The sequence below is a fragment of the Lycium barbarum genome, chromosome 1 (assembly GCF_019175385.1).
Source record: "Lycium barbarum isolate Lr01 chromosome 1, ASM1917538v2, whole genome shotgun sequence".
In the NCBI taxonomy this organism is placed as follows: Eukaryota; Viridiplantae; Streptophyta; class Magnoliopsida; order Solanales; family Solanaceae; genus Lycium; species Lycium barbarum.
In genome coordinates this window covers 160,798,668-160,822,880 of record NC_083337.1, presented here as the reverse complement: position 1 = coordinate 160,822,880, position 24,213 = coordinate 160,798,668, and the positions used below count along the sequence as shown (strand labels likewise).

Genomic DNA, 24,213 nt, shown 5'->3' with positions numbered 1-24,213 from the left:
TGTCTGCGTTATTTGCTCTGTCTTATTTTATTTGGCCACATTTTAATTTTTAAGGGTAAAAACTATTCGAATTTGAGTGACATTGTTATCTATTAATTCATACTCAATGACACTTTAAAAAATTATTCATGTCAAACATGCGTGAGAAAAAAAGCCAAAAAAGATCTAGCGACTCCATAACCAGCTTACTATTACTAAAAACCTGGCCCATGGGGACAGAGTAGCACCGAAACCTATTAGCCTAATTTTCGCTTACCAACACTCTTGTCTTTTTGATAATCTTAGTCCTTAGTAGCTTAGTTGGTTGACTACCTCAACTTTCATTTTATTGGTGTTGATTAACTACCCGAACTTTTATTTTGTTGGTGAGGGTTTGATTCCCACCTTATAATCCTCTCCCTCATTTCCCCTACCCCCGATTTTTTTTTTTTTTTAAATAGCTCTTTCAACCAATTACTTCATCTCGTTTCACATGCATTAGAAATCTAGCAAATACAATTTGTAATTATTATGATAGACGTACAAGTTAAACAGAGGCAAATTAAGGCGAGTTCTATGGTTCAATTGAATCTTTTTTTTTCTGGTCAAAATATGTTTATACACATGTACAAAAATTAAAACTTATACATATAATAATTACCACACTGATTCTAGTTTTAATGGTCCTACTAGTACATTAGAGACAAGGGCCTAGTGTGAACAGAACAGTTTTCGTAATTGCTTTAGCACATTTAATTAAATCACGAGGGAAATCCAGAGTGACCTGCCTCTTCTTTGGATATAATTAATTAGTATAAAGAGCTTGTGGAAGAACTAATTAAGAAATGTTAATTAAACAGTCGTATCCAAGAAGAGAGTAGTAGTGCTTGAGAGAAACGTTTTATGAGAATCTTGAAAAGAGAAAAAGTGAAAATTGATTAGAAGAAGGGGTATTGTGCTTTGAATTCTTTATATATATAAAATGTATACACATGTGATTGACAGATACTAACTCTAAATCTAATAAGGAAAGAAGAAATGGCCCCTGTGGGATTGCCTCCTGGTTTTAGATTTCATCCCACTGATGAAGAGCTTGTCAATTATTATCTCAAGAGAAAAGTTCATGGTCTAGAGATTGAACTTGACATTATTCCTGAAATTGATCTTTACAAATGTGAGCCTTGGCAATTAGCAGGTTCTAACCTCTTCCTCCATCTTTTCGTCTCCTTTTCTTGTTTTAATTTTCTTCTTCTCTATTTTTATTGGAATGTCAAGACTCCAAGTGAAGACACGAAAACATAGAAAACCTAAGTTGAATCATGAATGTTTGCCTTATCGATTTGACCAATTGTTTTTGGCTCGAATGTATTAATAGGACACTTATATATAGAGAGGGCGGATGTACAATATATGGTACGGGTTAGGTAAAAATCAAAAGCTTTAGCCTAAATTTTGTATATGTGTTGAAAACTCCATTAAGTATGTGCATATAATAAACTATAAACCTAATAACATAAATGTGTTGTGTGTTCGGTGGCTAATAAGAAACCACGAGAACCCATAAATTTCAATATCATGGATCATTGACGTAAGATCTTGAACCAGTAATAACGCCATGCATATCATATCTAGCAATTATACATGATTATTTCTAAAATATGTATGTCATTCTAGTGAATGACTAAGTTTCAAGAATCATTTGTTTTCTTCTTCTTCAGTACTTATATTGTTCATTCCTTCTCTTTTTTTCTCTTTTTTTTTTTGGGGGTCAGAAAAATCATTTTTGCCCAGTAAGGATCCAGAATGGTTTTTTTTTGGGCCAAGGGATAGAAAATACCCAAATGGATTCAGAACAAATAGAGCGACAAGAGCTGGATACTGGAAATCGACAGGGAAAGATCGTAGAGTAACATCCCAAAATCGAGCAATTGGGATGAAGAAGACATTGGTTTACTACCGGGGAAGAGCGCCTCAGGGCTTGAGGACTGATTGGGTTATGCATGAATACCGAATCGATGATAAAGAGTGTGAAGGAACCTCCGGCATTCAGGTACGTAGTTCGTATTATGATTCTAATTTATCAATTGATTTAAATTATATATATTGACAATATACATAAAGAATTTTTATAATGTCAGTATACTCTTCGACACTGATTTTTGTTTCTTGTGGACACCACTTTTTCTTCTTTGCTTATATGATTCTTATTTCTCTTCTTCTTGTATTCAAGATGAAGAAAAAGGCAAAGAGAAGAAAATATAAAGTAGTACCATGTAACATGTTGCTGAATGCTGACCACACATTACTGTGCTATTAGTTACACTATTTTCTTCGCTCTATACGTACTCGAATCATGAATGCTAATGCCATCATTATCGACCTTGCTGCAATTTTTAGCACCCTTTAGTTAATTTTTGGTAAAAAGAATTTTAGTTCTTGGAGTTTAAAAAGGTAACTTCGTGCTAACCAATTCTTCCACCTTCTCCTAGTTTTTTCTTCTTCTTTTTTTTCGGGGGTTATGATATCAACAGAAATTCGATTGATAAAAGATCAAGCTTCGACTCTCTAATTTACTGTTATACTCCCTTGGATACAGGACTGCATTTGACTTTAAAAGCACAGATATTGTAAGCCGTCATTTGCTGGAAAAGCATTGGTGCTCAAGAATTTTCCCCACAGCTTTTTATAGTTAAAGAGTAGAAAGCAAGAAGATAAATCTTTTACCATGTGCCCCATATTATTTGTCTTTTTATTTCCAATTATTAATGCAGCTTAACCTACTAATTAAAGCAGGTTAGTTATACTCCGAATTTCATCAGTTACTGATTAATAAATATCGAATTTGAGTTTTATATATCGGTAGTACAAAACATATTAACACAGTCATGTGACTATAATTACAAGTAATTTTTTATGATAAGCATTAATTAGTTATAATTAACCTGGTACAAATGGAAATAAACCTGCTAGCTATCAGGAGTTAAATTAAACTACAGTCCTAATAGTGTGAAAAAAATTATTACACTGTCAATAATGTAAATTAAACTTGAATTCATACTTATCATAGAAATTTACTTGTAACTTGTAAGTGACCTGATCGTATAAATATTTTAATTTTACATCATTTGTGCATAGAATTAAATCTTTCAAGAAAAACATGAGGAAAACATGAAAGAAGAAAGTAAAAACTCATTAAAACACCAAATAATATAACCTTTCACCAAAGGAAAGGAAATGGTGGAAAACCATTTTTTAGTTGTCACAGAGACGTATGCAAGTGATCGATTACGAAGAACGTGGACTGCATGGCATGCATGAAAATTAAATCTTGGGCTTTTGTTGTTAGTCTTCCATTCCTTTATCTTTCCATCTTTTCTTATGTGCAGTAATAATTAGTAGTAATATAACATAAGATTCTTGTTAATGATAATGGAAATAAACAAATCTAGCTGAAATATTCGTTACTTGCACTTTAGATCTCTCGGGTGACAAAAGTTTTTTGTCTTCGCTTTGTCTCTTCGTATAATAAGACGAAAGTAGTATACGTCTGACCGAATTTTTCTAGCCTCCAAATCATCACTGTACCTGCTTTATTGTTGAATTTTTATTTTCTTTTATGTTGTAATGATCTGGTAGAATCAAAGAATCATCCTTACAGAAAAATGAAGTCATCATATGAATTGGATTTAACCTAAAAGTAGGCTTCCCGAACCACATATCACTTTCAATTTTGTAAGTATTAGGTGTCGGCTCATTGCTGGCTGCTTTTTCACTTTATTCCAATTTACCTGATATAAGCCAACAGATGATCACGACACTATAGCCGTCCATGCCCTTGTCGTGACTCTTTGTTTTCTTGATGAGGTAATAAACTCGGGAGAAGTTCCTTCTTCTTTTTCTTTTTCAAATTAAACGTTCTAGATATTAATTACTAACAAATAAAGAGAATAAACTTTTTCTAATATAAAATAATCAGGTTCAGATTAATGAATTAATTAAGCAATTTATAAACATGATTAAGATATGTATTACTAGTTTACTACTATTCCTATTGCAGAGAGAGGAGGGGACAAGAAGAATCCATTAATTGTAACTTTGTTGTTGTAAGAAGTATACCATTGAATGACATATCATTTTGTCTTTTTCAGTATAGTATCTACCCTTTGTACTTTATCCAGGCTTTCTTCTTGGTTTTATGTCAAATCAAAATCCTTCAGCCTCAATAATTGACTACTGCAAGATCTATAAGACCCCTAGCTTAAAATTTTGTTGTCATCGGATGAACTTGCTACATAATCTCCTACGAGATTTAGTAAAAATCCTGGCTCTATTAATGGTTTTAGCAAATTATCTGCCTAATTTCTAAGTTACTAAATTTATTAATATATCATGGAGAGTTATCTAGATTATATGTTAGGTAACTTAATGTAACAATCTTTACAACTCTTACCAAAATTAATCATGTCCTTAATTTCTCTCTCAAAAAGAATGGAGAATCTCTATATGACACTTCAAAATAAAGAAAAGCCAAGCACCATAGGCAGGGGCGGAGCTAAGGGTTAAGGGTTCGACCGAGCCCCTTTTGTCAGAAAATTACATTATGCATATATGATCAAATTGTGTGTATATATATATAGATGTTGAATCCCTTAATAAAAATAATGCCTCCTACATAAGCCATAAGTAACTTATATCCTTGCTTCTTTTTTTCATGCATGCAGGACTCATACGCATTGTGTCGTGTGTTCAAGAAGAATGGAGTTTGTCCAGAAATAGAAGAGCAGCTAGGGCAATCTAGTGCACAATTTCTGGCACCTCAAGATCAAGGGATGATGATCCACGATTACGAAATGCCATCACCAGAAGTGCCATTAACTTCTTCTTCATCATGCATGGAATTAGAAGAAGATAAAGATGATTCATGGATGCAGTTCATAACTGAGGATGCATGGTGTTCAGGCTCCTCTTCCTTTCATACCGAAGAGATTGCATTCACGAACTAAACTACTGGATATTATTAATATCTGATTGATAGCAATTTTTTCATATGTTTCACACATAATAAGTCATATTATTCGAATCAAGTTTGTTACTAGTACCTTTTTTTCTAATTAAGGAGAATGATTTTCATTAATTGTACTTAAGGTTTTGCAGTTATTGTTTTGTGTGGTTGGTTATCTACATCTGCTTAAGCCAATTTATGTTGTGGCTTTGCAGATTCAGATTTTGACCTCTTTCTTGAGGCTATTATGGTGCTACTTGTGAAATAAAGGTCAATGGTTTTTATTTCCCGTGCGACCTCTCTTCCCCCTTTTTTTCCTTTAATTTAATTTGCAATATAAAACTCTGCATTAACTGATATTTTTCAGGAAAGAAAACCATATGAGAACCAGAAAAATCAGTGTTGTATCCTCACCATCGAGACTTCCCAAACCAAGCTTTTAACCTTTTTGAGATTTTCAAAGCAACCTTGTAAACAGCAGCATGTACGAATTGCCTTGACACACATGTGCAGTCTGGTGAACAAAACCTCATCTTATGTGCGGGGTTTTGGGAAGGGCCGAGCATCGGGTTTATTGTATAAAGTCTTATGTTTCTTTCCAGAAAATTCATATTATTATTCATCAGCATATATAAACTAGGAAATAGATACATGTCAGAGAACACACTTCTAAGTTCTAACAGGCAAACACACCATTTTTCAGTTGGATTTCTTACTTGGATAAATTCAAACAGTTCTGTTCAGGGTTTACAAAGGGCAATCTAAATTTAGATTTAAAATTGACCACATTCGTTAAATATATGTTTTGATTCTTTTGAAGTACAATTAAGTAAGATATCTTTGATTGGTAACAGCACTAAGATATGCTGAATATTTACAGAAAAATACAAATTCAATCATCTAAGGAATTATTGAAATACAAATAGTAATCTGATTTACACCAAAACTTAAAAGCAAAAATATACAATTGAATGTGATCCCAAAGGGCAGAATTCTGCTTTGCCTTAAATCCAAACCACTTTATGTTCATTTCCTTGCAAGCTATCCCACCATATAAAAGCTGTTATTTTATCCAGATAATTCTCTTCTTTATTTTGCTCAGGACTCTTTTGTTCCAGCATGCTGGTAATTAATTTCCTGGTTGTTATAGGCGTGATCCAATGAATTCCAAAAATGTCCCAAAAAAAAAAAGTGGAAGTCAATGGGCACTGAAAATATATACTGCTCCCTCTGTTTCAATTTGGAAGAGTACCTAAAGAACCCCCTAAATTTGGCGCGTCTTATTCAAGATTTCTCTTAAATTATAATTACCCCATGTACTTGACTTTTCTATAATCGTTACCCCGTCAAACAATAGCTGGTCCTAATTACTCGCTTATACTTGGATTTTTATAATCTTACCCCTTCAAAAGAAAAAGGGTAAAAGTAGGAAAAATTGGTGGTTGTATTTTAATGGAGGAATAAAGAAGATATATGGAAGGAGATAAGAAAATAGTCGTTGAGATGACTAAATAAATAAAGGAAATTGTATTTTCGATCTTTTTACGCATCAAATTAATATGAAATGGCAAATCACTTGGATTATAGATTTGAAAAGTCAAATACATGGGGGCTAATTAGGACAAGTAATCGTTTGAGGGGCTAGCGATTATAAAAAGTTTAAGTACATGGGGTACTTTAGGACCGGGCATAGTATAAGGGGAATCTCAATAAAACGCTCTTTAGGTATTCTTCCTTTCAATTTATGTGGCAAAGTGCTCTTTAAAATATACTAAAAAGAAAATATTGCCACATAAATGGAAACAGAGGGCGTATATGATTTTTGTGTTTATTCTCCAGCTCACAGTTGTAGCATCTGTGACTAATATCCTGCTTTCTGCAGATTGTCCAGTGTGAAGCCTATTCATGTGTAGCAACTAGCATCCATGAGAACTGCATGTCCTCACCTCCTCTTGAGCAGTGACAGAGCCATGATTTTAATAAAGGGGGTTCAAAAATATAAAGAAACAGACAAACGAAGAAGTCAATGGGGTTAAACGTCTACTATATATACATAAAAATAATTTTCACCTTGTATATACAGTGTAATTTTTCACCGAAGGAAGTTCGGATGAACCCCCACTACAACAAAATATGCTTTTAGCGGCAATTAATTTGCGGCACTAACTTAATTGGCGCTAATTATATTCTAGAATCAATTATTACCGGCAATACCAAACTTTAGCCCTAACAATAAATGCCGCTAAAGGCTTTGGCAACCTTGGATCTAATGGCATTAACTTATTGCTGTTAAATGTTTTTGTGACAATAGTTATTGCCGCTAAAAGGAAAATATATTGCCACTAAAAGTCTCTTTTGGTGTAGTGTGCCTTGGCCCTTACTGGCTCCGCCCCTGCTCTTGAGAGTTGAATCAAAATATAATATCTTGAAGATTTTCCATAATTTGTCCTGCTTTCTCTGCGTTTTTTTCTCTGCTAACAAAGATGTCACGACTCACAAGTAGGACACTAGCAGATATATATGACATATGCAATCCCTCTGTTACAAGAAAGTGATAGCTCAAGCTCTTGTGATTAGAGAACCTAAAACAACAATATTATTTCAATGACAAACAAAGATATGACCACCCGTAGAAGTAGAATCAGCATAACTTGTACTATTGTGATTAATTTGTTTTACCATGTCCTGATCATAATTCATAAGGTACATTTACGTGTTTAAACATACACAACTATCATTTACTCATTGTTAATTAATCTATATTTTCAAATTATTAAGTCACTTAATTATGTTAAGTTGTATTGATTTGGTGTAAACTGATTTCACTAGGATAGGAAAATTTACGGATTCCCTTAAATCTCAAATTTAAAAAGAAAATTTATTATATGCGTCCAAGGGGGGTCAAACGCTCATCCAAGAGGCCAATGAAGCTTAAGCAAGTTCCATTTCCACGGTTGGACCAAGAGTCTACTTTGTTACCGGTTCCCAACAAATATTTCTTATATATTTAACAGATTTCTCAATATTAATAGGGTTCCCAAGAAACAGCACCCAATTACCTAGATATGTCGCTGCCTTCGTTAGCGTGCTAATTAGAGGTGTCAAAATGGGTTGGCCCAGCCCAACCTAGCCCTAAAGGGCTAAAGAATTAAATGGGCTAGGACGGGCTAACCCTTTTAACTGAAGGGCCTGCAAAATGACAGCCCAACTCAGCCCTAGGCGGGCCAGCCCTTTAAGTTTTTTCGTCTTCCGAAATAACATTTTCTAAGTAATTTTTTATACAATTTGAACACGAAAATTTTGCAATATGAAATAGAATATTTTACCACCCATTCTTGCGCAAATCCATATCATAGAAAAAAAAAATTCAAGAGAATAAAAATAAATTATTATTTTTAATCACTAATTCAGATCACGTTCAAAAGAAATTAAACATAATATAAATTCTAAGACTAAAAAGTACTACTCCAATTTCTAATTACTACTTAGTAGTAAATATATTCTTTTTTCTCATTACATTTAATCTTTTTGTTTAATTTACTTATATTTAAAAAAAAATTATTATTCTTTTCTAGCCTCAAGGGCTGGCCTTAGCCCAACCCTTGAGGTCGGCGGGCCAAGAGAGACTGGGCTTTTGAGCCTCACTTCTATATGGGCTAAAGAAATTTTAGCCCAACCGTACGTAAATAAAGGATTGGGTTGGGTCGGCCTCGCGGGCCAAGCCCATATTAACAGCTCTAGTGCTAATCCTTTATAACGTTCACAAAATATCTTATCTATCTACAACAAACGAACCTGTAATAGTTTTAAACCGCTCATAGTTCATTTCTCAATTTTAATGGTTAGGTAGGACCGCCTATATTTACAATTATGGTACGCTTGTTTCAAAAAAAAAAAAAAAATTATGGTACACTTTGGTATGTCAAATATATATAGTTTCTTTTATATTTAATTTGTTTCAGAGCATTTGTATCATTGTGCGGAAAGAAGTCAATTTATGGATTTCTTGATTTCTTCAAGGGGAGGGCAGTGACAGTGAGAGTAGTAGGTAATTGAGCTGAAAGTTCTTTTTGCAATCAACGGAGAGATAAAATTTTGGAATTTCCATTATTCTGATTTCTGATTAAAATTTAAAAATGTTGCAATTTCCATTTGAGGTTAGTTTGTCAAAATCCTTGAAAAGAATAAACGTCCTTTTCACTTTTTCAGCATTAATTAATTATGTACAAAAACAAGGAAAGATTTAATTTGGTTTGTTTTTTAAAATATGTACGTTATTTGAGAATTGATCACGCTTTGCCTTTTTAAGAATTGTTTGTGAAATATAATGACTTTCTAATTTGAAATTTTTTTGCTTGTTATCGTTCGAGTGTTCAGATGAATGAATGTTGTTAGAAAAAATACAAAATTAGAAATGGAAGAATGAAATGTGGTCTAGATTTCCCATTTAGGATTGCAGTCGCTAAAAAAGTTGAATGAATGAGAATTGAGATTCTAAAGATTTTTCAGGAGTTTGGATCATGGTCAATAGCTTCATAGCAAAAGCATTATTTTTACGAGACTCTGCAAAGTGTTCCTAAATGTCCAGCGGTAAAAATTTCAACATAAAGGTCAAGTTTTGTTTATAAGTCTGTTGTCTCTATCTTAATAGATCACGCTAACATAATCAATCACTATCCTATATGACTAATTGAAATACTATATTCACAAATTAAATCTATTACTACTAATGAAGCACTTCCTACAATACAGTTGTCATTGGACATAATTAATTGAGGATTATATTCCCAAAAACAAACAATTACTTGTGACGAGTATAATAGCATCTCCTATTAAAAAAATGTTATTTTTGCTACCAAAAGTAATATGACAAAATAATCAGGACATTTATACGTATATGTTTTCAGTTGAAAATTGTGCAGACTCTTGGCTCCATCCCACCAAACCACCATAAAAGCTTTTTTTTCAAGAATAGAATGTTATAAAGAACATATTAATACGTACTATATCATATCTACCCAAACAGTTAGAAACTCTATATTTTAATCTCACCTAGAGATGTAGTATGGAGCCGTTTGGACATGATTTGAAATTATGAGATGAAATCATTATGATTTGAAATTAAAGTTTTGTTTGGACATGCAATTTGGATTTCTTAAGTTGTATTTTTTCTTATAAACATAAAAAAATCACAAGTTTTGAAAACCATCAAAACCGTCCTAATTCTTATACAATCTTACCAAATGAACAACTCATATATAGTTCATAAAAAAATTAATACGCTACTTGAAGGCCTTTCTAAAATACAACATTAATTGATCAAACTTTAGTTCAATAAAATGAAAAATTGAACATGAGTGTAGTGTAACTACACTTTCTTTAATATAATCCTCTCATATGGTTGGTAAGAGTGAATTTGTTACAAATATACTACCAACTTGTAGATCTTTTAATATTTGATCATCTCATGAGATGAAATCGCATGTCCAAACGCTGATTTCATCTCATGAGATGAAACAATGAGATGAAATCTCATGTCCAAACGACTACTAATTCTTTTCTTGAAGGTTTAACATTTTAGTATTCGGACGCTTGATAATTAAATTCGTATCGGGTAAATTTAGCAAAATTTTAGTTAAATTCCTAAAACTTTGAATCGTTAATGATAGAAAAAATCCAACTATCTTGATATTCCAATTAGAGATGATAAATTAGTCCATAAAAATATGATTCATCTAATTATTCCAAATTTGAAAGAGCTAATGATCCGCTTAGTTATTAATTCAGCCTGTTTTTCCGCTCAATTTATATCATCTAAATGTAGATTGATGTTAGTTAAATATATAGCTCAAATTGACCTGTGAAAAATTAAACGTATGAAAATATTTCTAATTATTTTATACATTAGATATAAGTATAATAAAGAAAAAATTATTTGATAATCAAATATATTATTTAAAAAAATAATGAAATTAAAATTTGGTAACAGTTTGACAGATTGAGCTATGACCTGTTGTTTAGCCCATCCGGATCCAACTCATATCAAGGCAAATAACTTTTGAGCGAATTTGTGTTTGCTTAATTACTCGCTCGATTCATTTTAACCCGCTCAAATTCGATCCAGCACACTCATTTGATATCCTAATTTCATGACTGCATCATCCATCAACTGCAATGACCGTGCCAGGATTACTCAACTAGAAGGGGCGGCCATGAATGACGCGTGATTCACCAATTACCACTGCTAGATTGTTATTACCCTATCCATCCCATTTCAAGCGTCATATTTTGACTTTTTCATGTTCCTTAAGAGAACATTCACTGACGATTGGTGCATGGTATAGGCTGGGATATCCTAGCACTAATTTTTTATATCGTGTTTGGTAGGAAGAATTATACTTCCTACCAAACACGGTACAAAATGAAGCATAATCCCAAGGGTGGGATATCCCTTCTTATCCCAAGACATGGGATAAATTAGTCCTGGGATTATAATCCCGGGATAATTTTGGCTGCCTACCAAACGACCACTTAAAAGAATAATTTAACTAAATTACCTTATTTAATTTTTTACTTTTAATATTATTCTTTCTTTCATATTAATCTTTCTCCGTATTAAATTAAAGTAACCATAAAGGTAGAAGTTCAGTGATGTTACGCACAAGGTGGAGGTGAAGATCGATACACAAGTCATACTCAAGAGGGGAAATTTCAACTATCTTGGCTCTATAATCTAAGAAAAGCGGGAGATTGATGATGACGTCGCACACCGCATCGAAGCAGTCTCGCGTCAGGAATATATGTGATAAGAATGTGCCGCCAAGACTTATAGGTTATGTTTTACAGAGTGGTGGTTAGACCTGCACTATTATATGCGACAAAGTGATGGCCAGTTAAGTACGCACATGTTCAGAAGATGAAGGCGGTGGAGATGAGGATGTTCAGATAGATGTGTGGGCATACTAGGTGGGATAGAATTAGGAACGAAGTTATACAAGATAAGGTGAGAGTGTCGTCGTAGCAGAGGACATGAGGCTGAGATGCTTTAGGCACATGAAAAGAATGTGCGCTGATGCACTAGTGGGAAGGTGTAAAAGGATGGCTATAGGAGAGATAGAAGTAGACCAAAGAAAAAACTCAATTTACGTAATCACCAATTTGGTGTGCTCGCATCGTTTTTTTTTTTTTTTTTTTTTGGTATCATCTTGACTTTGCCTATTATTTAATAATAATAGTTTATCTTTTAGCCTATCATTTTTTTTTTATAATAACTCGCCTACTTTAAAATTATTTATAATATCTTAAGTTTATTTTTTCACATTGTTCAGGTGTGATATTATTAACGATAATGCACGACATAATTTAGCCAAACAATACTTAACAAGCTGTAATTTTACATTTCACCAAAAACTACAATTTTAAAAATTATGGCCAAACACAACTCCAACTCCAAAATTCAAAAAAAAAAATCTTATTTTTTTTGTATGTATGGACAATCGGGGACTTAATGTGTTTTATTAAAACTCGATTGTTGTACTTGTAATACAAAATGATATTTCGGTTGCTATAATGTCGTGTGCAACAGCACTGCAAAATGAAATAAACTAGGGATGAAACCGCCATTTCAAAACGACCAACTCTCAAAGCATTAAATTAAGTGAGAGAGAGTGCAATTGTGACTTCATTTTGCATTTTGTTATCTACACATCATTTCTCTCTCTCTCTCTCTGCAAAACATATAATAGTACTGCTTTTCTCTCTCTCTCTCTGTAGCGTTTTGTACTAGGGCAACCGTGGTGGTGGGTGTAAAATCGGTATCAAAAGGCGGCGTTTCTGAGGTAGTATATCTGTTACTTTATCATTTTATTAGTTTAGTAGCATTTAAGGTTTTTTGTTAGATCTAAGCTGCTTTTTTGTTTCGACTGTGGTTTTTGTTCGATCTAGGGTTATTGTTTAGTTTTGCTGGGTGATCAGATCTAGTTGACAGTTGCTTAGGTTATTAGTTTTTCTTCATTTATGCTGTTTTTGCCTTGCTTAACTTTTGTGTGAAGTTATGATGGGTTTTCCATAATACGTACCTGCTTGTCCTTCTTTTTTATAATGTATATACATGTGTATGCTAGCTGACTTCAGTGTTTGATCTGTTTATCTTCTTTTTTAGTAGGCGTTTGGCCATATAAACCAAATATTTTTCACTTTTTTTGGAAGTTGTACTTTTTGCAAAGAATATTTGGTTGTTTGAATGTACTGAAAGTGAAAAAATAACCGGGTATTAGGGTCTTTAGTATTATAGACTTCTTCACTACTGTATTTCCTTTCCATACTTGTTTTTGATATGCTTTACTTGAGACGAGGGTTTATCGGAAACAATCTCTCTAGCTTTGTACACCACACTCCTCGGACCTCACTTGTAGGATTACACTGGCTATATTGTTGTTGTTGTAAGGAAGTGGAATTTGGATTTCTTTCCTGTATCATCTTCTAGACTATATTTTAACTGTTTACTTACCAGTTTGCTTATGTGATTTTTTCCCCAACTGTTCACGTGATATCTAAACTATATGTTTTTTTATGTTCTCATTTTTGAAATTATTAGTATTAGTATTATTTCCGTAGTATTAGTATTGTTTCTTTTACTTCAATATCGTTTTATTTAGCCGTTGTAACTATCATTTCTTTTAGTATGCTATATAATGCTTTCCATAATATTTGCCACGGCTTCTTTACTTTCGTATATTCTTTTTTTAAACCTGCTTTGAATTGCTTCCATATTATCCTGCTTTGAATGGCTTTCCTTGAGCTGAGGGTCTATCAGAAACAACCTCTCTATCTCCACAAGGTAGGGGTACGGTCTGCGTACACACTACCCTCCCCAGACCCCACTTGTGGGATTACACTGGGTATGTTGTTGTTATTGTTGTCAATTTTGAAGGGTGTGACCTAGTGGTCAATGAAGTGAGTTGAGAACCATGGGGTCTCATGTTTAAATGCAAGCGGAGGCAAAACCACTAATTGATTTTTTCTCGTCTGTCCAGCCTTGATGTACAAAGTTACCCGGTGCATGTGCATGTGGGAGGTAGTAGGTACCCCCTTGAATTAGTCTAGGTGTGCCAAGCGGGCCCGGACAACCACGATTATTAAAAAAATGTGTTCTCTTTGATTGTCAGATATTATGTCTTAAAGCTTGGATGTGTTTTTCTGTGAATCGTAACTGAAACTAGTGAGTCCTATTATTTAGGAGATTGTTGCTGCCTGAGATTATCCAGTGGATCTTTTGTTTCTGTTTGCAATAGAAGTGGCTTGCTTGAACACATATTGATAGCTGTTTAGTTTGTGATTTATGGGGGTTTGGAGCCTATAAGTTGTCTTCAGGGCTCATAGATTGATATCAGATATAAGCTTTTTGATGAGTTCATTGATTATATCTTGAGTATCTCTACTTGAACATTATTTAAGTGATAAATGTCCTTTTATTTTGTAGTTGCTACCATGGTGCGGAAGAGGAGATCTGATGTTCCCGGTGGTGGTGAGAGCTCTGAGTCCCATGAAACAGGAGGGGGACGAGGTGGTGTCCAACGCCCACCACAGCAGCAGCAGCAACAACAACAACAAGGTGGAGGAAGAGGCTGGGTACCTCAGCGTGGAGGATATGGTGGCCGTGGTGGTGGGGGAGCTCCACGTGGTGGAATGGCCCCTCAACAATCCTATGGTGGACCCCCTGAATACTATCAACAGGGTAGGGGAATTCAGCAGTATCCACGAGGTGGAGGACAACCCCAGCGCCGTGGTGGTATAGGTGGCCGTGGGGCACCTTCTAGTGGCCCTTCTAGGCCACCGGTTCCCGAGCTGTACCAAGCAACCGAGACTCCACATCAGCCTGTGCCATATGGAAGACCATCAGAAACATACTCAGAGGCTGGCTCCTCATCTCAGCCACCTGAACCTACGACACATCAAGTGACTCAGCAGTTCGAGCAACTTGCTGTGCAGCCAGAAGCATCTGCAACTCAAGCAATACAACCTGCATCGAGCAAGTCGATGAGGTTTCCACTTCGGCCTGGAAAGGGTAGTAATGGCACTAGATGCATTGTTAAGGCCAATCACTTCTTTGCTGAGTTACCTGACAAGGACTTGCACCAGTATGATGTGAGTGCTCAAACATTGCTAGTTGTTCTAGTTATGATCTTCCTTGTATTATCTACTGAGGGTCTTATTGTTGATAATTGCTCTTATCATTTCTAATTGCTTTCAGGTTTCAATTAATCCAGAAGTCGCATCTCGCGGTGTCAACCGCGCTGTCATGGAGCAGCTGGTCAAGCTTTACAGGGAGTCCCATCTTGGGAAGAGGCTTCCAGCCTATGACGGAAGAAAAAGTCTATACACTGCAGGGCCCCTCCCTTTTGTTCAAAAAGATTTTAAAATAACTCTCACTGATGATGATGATGGGACTGGTGGTGCTAGGTGTGTTCCTATGATCTTGAGAAGTCAGATGCATTTTTTTAGCAGTATCTAATGTATCCTTTTTCTTATTTTGTGGGGGCAGGCGGGAAAGGGATTTTAAAGTTGTGATCAAGCTGGCTGCTCGTGCTGATCTTCATCACTTGGGGATGTTCTTACAAGGGAGGCAGGCTGATGCTCCCCAAGAGGCCCTCCAGGTTCTGGATATCGTTCTGCGTGAGTTGCCAACAAGCAGGTATGGTTCCTTCTGAATTGTTGATTTATGTATTTATCTTTTTCCCTTAATTCATTGTTAACTGCAGGTATTGTCCCGTCGGCCGTTCTTTCTATTCCCCTGATTTAGGACGAAGACAACCACTGGGTGAAGGTTTAGAGAGCTGGCGTGGCTTCTATCAAAGTATTCGTCCGACGCAGATGGGGTTATCCCTTAATATTGGTCAGCACAATTTTTATGACTTAAATTCTGGTTATGTAGCTTGATTCTGTAGAACTTGTAACTGATTGTCAGTCAAGCACAGTAATTTTACCACAATGTATGCCTGTACCGAGTACGCATTCTCATCATTGCGCTCTTCTACAGATATGTCTTCCACGGCTTTCATCGAGCCACTGCCGGTCATTGAATTTGTGTGCCAGCTTCTTAATCGGGATATCTCTTCTAGACCGTTGTCTGATGCTGATCGCGTTAAGGTTGGTTTTGGCATATGACAATCTTATTCATAATAGTCTCATAGTCTACCTGATCTTTACTGTTCCCAGCAATCGACTTGAAAGTTGGATTTCGTACAGACTGCAGTTTATGGAGTAGACAGCTTTCTGTACCTTTGTCCCCCTCAGTTCACTGTCTTTTAAGATGCTGCAGTTGGCTAGGAATCCTCCTACTTAGTTCGGGTCATTTCATATATAAAAGCTCTTCTTCTCACAGAAATAATATGTGCCTAGGACATAGGGTGCTCTAAATTGCATATTTCTCCGTTGTAAATGTATGTCTCCTGCAATTCCTTTTAGATATCATTTCATCCAGTTAGGAATTTATTTTCTAACAGCATCTACAAAGGTACATTCACATATTAGGGCCATTTACAATTTTTGCAGTTTTTTTGGCTAAATTTGTTTTTAACCTTATTGAACTGCAGATAAAGAAAGCCCTGAGAGGTGTAAAGGTGGAGGTCACTCATCGTGGGAATATGAGGAGGAAGTACCGCATATCTGGTTTGACATCTCAAGCAACTAGAGAGTTGACGTATGTTTTTGGCTTAGTTTTGTAAATGTGATGAAACAATTTTTTTCTGTTTATATTATGTCTTGACCATAATTTTTTGCAGTTGGATTATCTATAGGTGTAACTAGTGGTGTGCCATCTGATCTTTAATGTTCTGTTGTCTATATGTTGGATTATCTCAACGTGCTAATCGTTGTATTTTATTTGTTCTGGCAGTTTCCCTGTTGATGAAAGAGGAACAATGAAAGCTGTTGTGGAATATTTTCGAGAAACCTATGGTTTTGTCATTCAGCATACCCAGTTGCCTTGTCTTCAAGTTGGAAATACACAAAGGCCAAATTATTTGCCAATGGAAGTGGGTGCCTTTTTCTCGTTGTAACTAGTCGTTTTCCAAGTATCTTGTGTATTTTATGTGCTTACATATCCTGAGTCCAGGTCTGCAAGATTGTGGAGGGGCAGAGATACTCAAAGCGCTTGAATGAGAGGCAGATAACAGCACTTCTGAAAGTGACCTGCCAGCGTCCTCAAGAGAGAGAGGGTGACATTCTTCAGGTTGGCTCTTGCTTCTGAAACTGTTTTGAATACTCTTTTTCCAAATAATGAGGTTCTTTGAATACTGTTTTGAAAATGTGTATTCGCTGATTACTTTGGCGTGCTTCTCGACAGAAGTTCGTTATCTTATTCTTCCTGCACAACTAATGTTTTTGAGGATAAAGTTCAGGCCTTTTTGCAATATTATCTGTATTTACCATAATCTAATCCTTTCTTTTGTTAGACTGTTCGTCACAATGCTTATGGTGATGACCCATACGCGAAGGAATTTGGTATTAAGATTAGCGAGAAGCTTGCTCAAGTTGAGGCTCGCATTTTGCCTGCACCTTGGGTAAGTTAATGCTCTTTTTTTTCTTTGGTCGTGATGATGTGATTGAGGTGATGGTATCCCTAATCCTTCTGGCTTTAGATACTCTTGCTGCAATCCTTGCTTTGTGCAGTGAATTAAGTTTATTTTAGGATTGTAAAATTTTGGTTATTGTTTCTGCAGCTTAAATACCATGATACAGGTCGAGAAAAAGACTGTCTGCCACAAGTGGGCCAGTGGAATATGATGAATAAGGTAACTTATATTAGCATGATTGACATTCATGTTGCCAGTTTGACTGTCATTTCCATGCAGTTAAATGCCATCTATTGGTGTGTGCTCTCACAAGTATGGTCTTTGGCTCTGAACACTATTTTTAGGTCCTCAGGGGTCGTTTGGTTCAAAAATAAGTTATACATGGATAAATAACTCAGGGATTAGTAATGTAGGGATTAATGATACATAGATTAGTAATACAGGGATTATTTTTGTTGGGTGTTTGGTTCATTGCACTAAAATTGAACACAAAAGATACCATTTGAATATTTATTTATTTTTAAACTTAAAAAATAATTTGTTACAATTATATCCTTAGATGCTTGGCCTTTATAAGTTTCTTGGAACAAAACAAGTTCAATTTTGTCATTTTAGTTTTTTATCCATGGATAGCTTATCCATGAATAAGTTATCCCATGGTGGTGGTGGGATAAGATAATACACCCTTTGGTGTATTAAATAATCCATGTATTAGTTATACATGCCCCAAAATGTCAACCAAACATGGTATAAAATAATATCACATCTAATACCATGACTAGTTTAGCTAAGACCTCCTACCAAGCGAGCTCTCAATGAAGTATCTACTTTACCTTGTCAAAAAATAAGAAAATTTAGGACCTCAGTGGTTTAGCTGGTTTTGCCTTATTGATACCTGTTTTTGCTACATATAGCTTATGATAGAATAACTAACCTTGAGGAATTTAAGTGTGCTTTTTTTGGTCCTGTCCTTTTTGATCTTGCAACTATCATTGAGCAATTTGATTCATCATGGTATTGGCGGTCAAAAAGTAGTTTGGTTACTCTTTGTTACTCATTTAATTATGTTGTACGATTAGCTGATGCAGAGCTAAATTCCAGTTTTTCTAATCCTGTGGTTCGATCAACGTCAATAAGATCCACCTACTTAGCTGCACCTTAGGATGGTATAGCCTTAAAAGTGTATAGCGGGGTTTGAACAAGGAAAGAATTTTGGTGATAGCTAGTCACCCAAAGACGATGAAAGGGAGTAGTAATCAATGACACAGTTGGGGGTGCACAAGTACATCAAAGTATTGCTGATGTGGATGGATTCCACTTTTCATTCATAATTTTCTTTTTCTCTGAATAATTTTTTTGCGCTATTCTGTGTCGATTTTCAGTTGAGGTTGGAGCTTAACATAAGAATTTTGTTAGTTTATTATATATCTCAAATAAGTTGTCTACTCTGTCGATTTTCAGTCTGTGTTGAATGCTTTAGTTATTTACTCTGCTTTACTGTTGTTTACAGAAAATGGTTAATGGAGGAACAGTGAACAACTGGATCTGTATAAACTTTTCTCGCAATGTGCAAGACAGTGTTGCACGTGGATTCTGTTCTGAGCTTGCACAAATGTGCCATATATCGGGCATGGTAATTTGGAAGTTATAGTTTTTCCTCTTTTGTTGCTGTATCTCTTTTGGTTGTCCTGCGACATAACAGTTTAAGATACTATTATGTCTTTGTAGAGCTTCAATCCCAATCCTGTTCTACCACCAGTGAGTGCTCGCCCTGATCAAGTTGAGAGAGTCTTGAAAACTCGATTTCATGATGCTATGACGAAGTTGCAGCCTCATGGCAGGGAGCTTGATCTATTGATTGTCATATTGCCAGACAATAATGGCTCCCTTTATGGTACAACCCAAGAATGGTCAAATTCATATGGTGCTTCTTTTGCAAACTCCTGGAATATGCTACAGATTAAATATTTTATTTCTTTTCCTAGGTGATCTAAAACGGATATGTGAAACTGATCTTGGCATTGTCTCGCAATGCTGCTTGACAAAACATGTATTTAAAATGAGCAAGCAGTATTTAGCCAATGTGTCCCTCAAGATAAATGTGAAGGTTGGAGGAAGAAACACTGTGCTTGTTGATGCGATCTCTAGACGAATTCCCCTTGTCAGCGACCGCCCAACTATTATTTTTGGTGCAGATGTCACCCATCCCCACCCTGGGGAGGATTCTAGCCCATCCATTGCTGCGGTAGGATTGTTGTGTATTTCATTCTTTTGGTTTTGTTGACCCCCTCGGTAATCTCTGTCTCTGGAGTAAATTTGGTGCCAACTTTACATATCTCAGGTGGTTGCCTCTCAAGATTGGCCTGAGATTACGAAGTATGCTGGTCTGGTTTCTGCTCAAGCTCATAGGCAGGAGCTTATACAAGATCTATACAAGACTTGGCAAGATCCAGCTAGAGGAACTGTGACTGGTGGCATGATAAAGTATTGCGCTTTTCCCTTGTTTTCAAAGAACATGCCCTGATATTCGAGTTTTAAGCCACTGGATTTAATTTTTCTTCTGATTGATGCTCTATCTTATTTATAATTCAGGGAATTGCTTATTTCCTTCCGTCGAGCCACTGGACAGAAGCCTCAGAGAATAATATTCTACCGGTATTGTTGAATAGCCCTTCTATGCTTGCATTTTACAAATTTACTTTTCTTTTTTTGTCTGAAATGAAATATCTTTTCCCCTCAGAGATGGTGTTAGTGAAGGACAATTTTATCAAGTACTTCTTTTTGAACTTGATGCAATCCGCAAGGTATTTTCCTTTTGTTATACCTTAGTCTGCCTGTTTATTATCAACTCGAATTTCTTTCTACTTTTGGACGATGAGGAAGGATAGAAAACAAGCTTGCCTTTTTATTGGTTAGAAGTTATGAACTGACGTAAACCGAATTCAGGCCTGTGCATCTTTAGAACCCAATTATCAGCCCCCAGTTACATTTGTTGTGGTCCAGAAACGTCATCACACAAGGTTGTTTGCCAACAACCACCGTGACAGAAATGCAGTAGATCGGAGCGGGAACATTTTGCCTGGTGAGTGTTAATCTCAGTATCTCTAATGATTCGATAATAGCTGCAAATGATCCTAATTTAAAAAAAAAATGTAATTGTGAAGGTACCGTTGTAGATTCAAAGATATGCCACCCTACTGAGTTTGATTTCTATCTCTGTAGCCATGCCGGCATACAGGTAATAAGATGGGTATTCTATAAAATATGATAAGTCATGTATAAATGACTCGGTTGTAAATTACTAGATTTTGTGGTACTGCAGGGTACTAGCCGCCCAGCTCATTATCATGTCTTGTGGGATGAGAACAATTTTACTGCTGACGCGCTGCAGTCTTTGACTAACAACCTCTGTTACACGTAAGTTGATTTCAGAGCTTCCATAGTTCTTGAAAATTTCCAGCATTCTGATTCTGATGGCCTTTAATTGTTCCTTGTTATTTTCAGATATGCTAGATGTACTCGTTCTGTCTCCATTGGTATGTTCACTGCACTGTTTGTGGCTTTTCTTCCGCATCTATTTTTGGTGCCCAATCCAAACCCCTTCCCCAAATCCTTTTGTGGAATTCTTTTGCCTATAACCTATTCATCATGGCATGTTACTGAACTTGTGCTCGTTGATGCTGTTTGCAGTTCCTCCAGCCTATTATGCACATTTGGCAGCTTTCCGTGCTCGTTTTTACATGGAACCGGAGACATCTGACAGTGGATCGGTCACAAGCGCTCCTACGAACAGAGGAGGTGTAGGAGCTGCCGGAAGGAGCACACGAGCACCAGGTGCTGGTGCTGCTGCTGTAAGGCCCCTTCCTGCTCTTAAGGAGAATGTCAAAAGGGTTATGTTCTATTGTTAGAAGTCCTCTCTAAACAGGTTATATAAGGTGGACATTGGTAGACATGCTAGGAGTAATGATTGAGGAGTAATCTCTTTCTATAACTGTAAAACTTATCACACCTTGGCTTGTCTTTCACCTTGATGTTTGTGATCCGGAGACCACATTTTGATTTTGGTTCATGAAATTTCTGTTCTGTAAGCTGTCCGTCTGTTTAATAGTTTATTTGCGAGTGGTGTTTGGTATCAAAGTGTTTTTGAACAGCATGGCTATGTATCGTATTGCCTATTATTTTCGTAGTTGGTCTTTCTTTACATTAAATAAAAAAATCTCTTGGAAGTCATTGGTGATTATGGCCCTGGGGTAGATGCCAATTCAGAAACTGCAAGTTTCGTAGAAAGCCTGGGTGTCAAATTAGCCCATGGAAGTATAACTCACTCAACTGTGGCAAGTGCACCTACAGCTGCTTGGAGAGCTGCTATTTAAGACATGGCTGAAAACTGCAAATGATATACTCCGTTTAGCCCCTTTAGAATCAACTTTAGACCTATGGGAATGAATTTGAAAATCTCGAGTATGAAGTTTGAAGATCTAGATATACCTGTGTGAAGCTAAGCTTAAATTCAGAATTGTATGTTTGATATTGAACTTCAATTTGAATGAAGTCAACTTTAGACATTCAGGACTGTTGTTGGGCTTTGTAAAGTAAGTGGGTGGCATAGTCTAGGTCTGAAGTTTAGGGCCATTGAAATTACTATCCCGCCTGTATGGAATTTGTACATAAAAGGAACAACTCCAAAGCAACATTTCTAGCATTCTTTGGAGTGTTTTGCTGTATCCTTTTGATTAGAAAACGGAAAAGGGTCATGTTTGCCCTGTACTCTCACAAATAAGTCATATTTTTGATATATTTGTTCTTGTCATTCAACTTTAGGGTCATATTTACCTCCCCCATCAGTTAAGGCCAATGTCCCCACCTTTTTTCCTACTAGGACAAATATATCAAAAAAAGTATAATGAGCTGCGCGAAAGCCGTTGCGCCTTAGCGCATCCCTTTTCTTGCTTGTTAGCGCCCCCCTACCCCTATTATTTAGATTATAGTCTTCGCTCGTTTTCTCTTTCCTTTTGCCTGCAAAAAAAGTTATGAGATTGCTGTTGTGTGCGTTAGCGATCATCAAACCTGCAGTCTTCTCAGCTCCCTTGCTCTGATGGATGCTTTCGACGGTAAGGTTATCGATGTCCAGTTCTGATCCATGTTGCTTGGCTCCGGTAGGGCAAATATGACTTATTTGTGAGAGTACAAGGTCAAATATGACCCTTTTCCGAATAGAAAATGTCAACATTATTATTTTTAAAGCACCCAAAGGGTCCATAGTATTTACAAAGCACAAAGTTGCCATCCCAGGTAAAGGATACATACTTCGAATGAAGGCAGCAATGCAAGTCTAAAGTTTGCTAACCGCTACAAGGTACTTTACTTTAAAAACTTGGACATAACACGTGTAACATCGGCTATCGGGTGTAATTCCCACCGCTCAACCTGGCTAGACTTTGGCTTAGGTGGGTTGGGCTGGACCTATGCTCATTAGTCATTAACGGTCATTTTGGGCATAGTTCAAGCAACTAGATGTGCAGCCAATGTGGCCGAAATTGACTCATTAGAGAACTTACCAGAACTAGAGTAGTAAGTTGTTCTTTAATAATAAATGTATTAGATTAGGTACATCATAGAAGAATATCTATAAATATACATTTACAGAAACTATTTTATTTAAGTGTAATTGGAAGTGCGGTACCTAGGTCATCCAACAAAAAGGAAGTTTCAAGTATCTTGGGTCTATTATCCAAGGAAATGGAGATATTGATGATGATGTCACACATCGTATTGGGGCGGGGTGGATGAAATGGAGGCTTGCATCCGGAGTCTCGTGTGACAAGAAGGTGTCTCCAAAACTTAAAGGCAAGTTTTACAGAGTGGTGGTTAGACCGACGATGTTGTATGGGGTCGAATGTTGGCCAATCAAGAACTCTCACATTCAGAAGATGAAAGTTGCGGAAATGAGGATGTTCTGCTGAATGTGTGAGCATACTAGGAAGGATAGGATTAGAAATGAAGATATCCGAGATAAGATCAGAGTGGCCCTGGTGGATGACAATACGCGGGAAACGAGACTGAGATGGTTCAGACATGTGCAGAGAAAAGCCACGGATGCCCCAGTGCGGAGGCGTGAGAGATTGGCTATGAAAGGTTTCAGGAGAGGTAGAGGTAGAGGTAGGCCGAAGAAGTATTGGGGAGAGGTGATCATATATGACATGGCGAAGGTCCAGCTTATCGAGGACATGACCTTAGATAGGAGGCTATTGAAGGACACAGATTAGGGTAGAAGGGTAGTACAAGTTGTGCATTGTCCTACTTATTCGTTCATATTAATAGTCGTATTATTACTCTTATAGTTTCATATCCTTCGATTTCTGTTATTTTCTGTTGTTTCTTGTACCTCGATTATCGTATTGATTTGGAATAGCTACTACCTTTTTTCATATTGTGTATCATGCTTTTATAACATTTTGCCATGACATTTTATACTACTTTGGGTTGTTTGTTCTTGTGCTGAGGGTCTACCGGAAACAACCTCTAAACCTCCCAAGGTAGAGATAAGGTCTGCGTACACTCTACCCTCCCTAGAGTCCCAGACCCCACTTTGTGGGATTACACTGGGTATGATGTTGTTGTTGGAAGAAGCAAAACTTTCTTCCGAGAACCAAATCT

At 36.2% G+C, this 24,213-nt stretch overlaps 2 protein-coding genes across 2 annotated transcripts; both read left to right on the top strand.

Moving 5' to 3' along the window:
- Window positions 1–992: 992 nt before the first annotated feature.
- Window positions 993–5,264, top strand: LOC132625928 (NAC domain-containing protein 54-like). The gene is made up of 3 exons (XM_060340581.1): window positions 993–1,174; window positions 1,752–2,029; window positions 4,701–5,264. Exons 1-3 carry the CDS (start codon window positions 1,018–1,020, stop codon window positions 4,980–4,982), a joined length of 717 nt encoding a protein of 238 aa, XP_060196564.1. The 5' UTR covers window positions 993–1,017; the 3' UTR covers window positions 4,983–5,264.
- A 7,341-nt stretch (window positions 5,265–12,605) lies between these two features.
- Window positions 12,606–21,742, top strand: LOC132602221 (protein argonaute 1-like). The gene is made up of 22 exons (XM_060315183.1): window positions 12,606–12,819; window positions 14,463–15,127; window positions 15,234–15,442; window positions 15,525–15,674; window positions 15,742–15,875; window positions 16,020–16,129; window positions 16,576–16,682; window positions 16,878–17,016; window positions 17,097–17,213; window positions 17,437–17,544; window positions 17,704–17,775; window positions 19,067–19,189; window positions 19,285–19,450; window positions 19,542–19,801; window positions 19,898–20,040; window positions 20,149–20,211; window positions 20,297–20,360; window positions 20,503–20,638; window positions 20,721–20,794; window positions 20,879–20,973; window positions 21,061–21,092; window positions 21,247–21,742. The coding sequence occupies exons 2-22, from the start codon at window positions 14,471–14,473 to the stop codon at window positions 21,462–21,464; spliced, it is 3,177 nt and encodes a 1,058-aa protein (XP_060171166.1). The 5' UTR covers window positions 12,606–12,819; window positions 14,463–14,470; the 3' UTR covers window positions 21,465–21,742.
- Window positions 21,743–24,213: the final 2,471 nt, after the last annotated feature.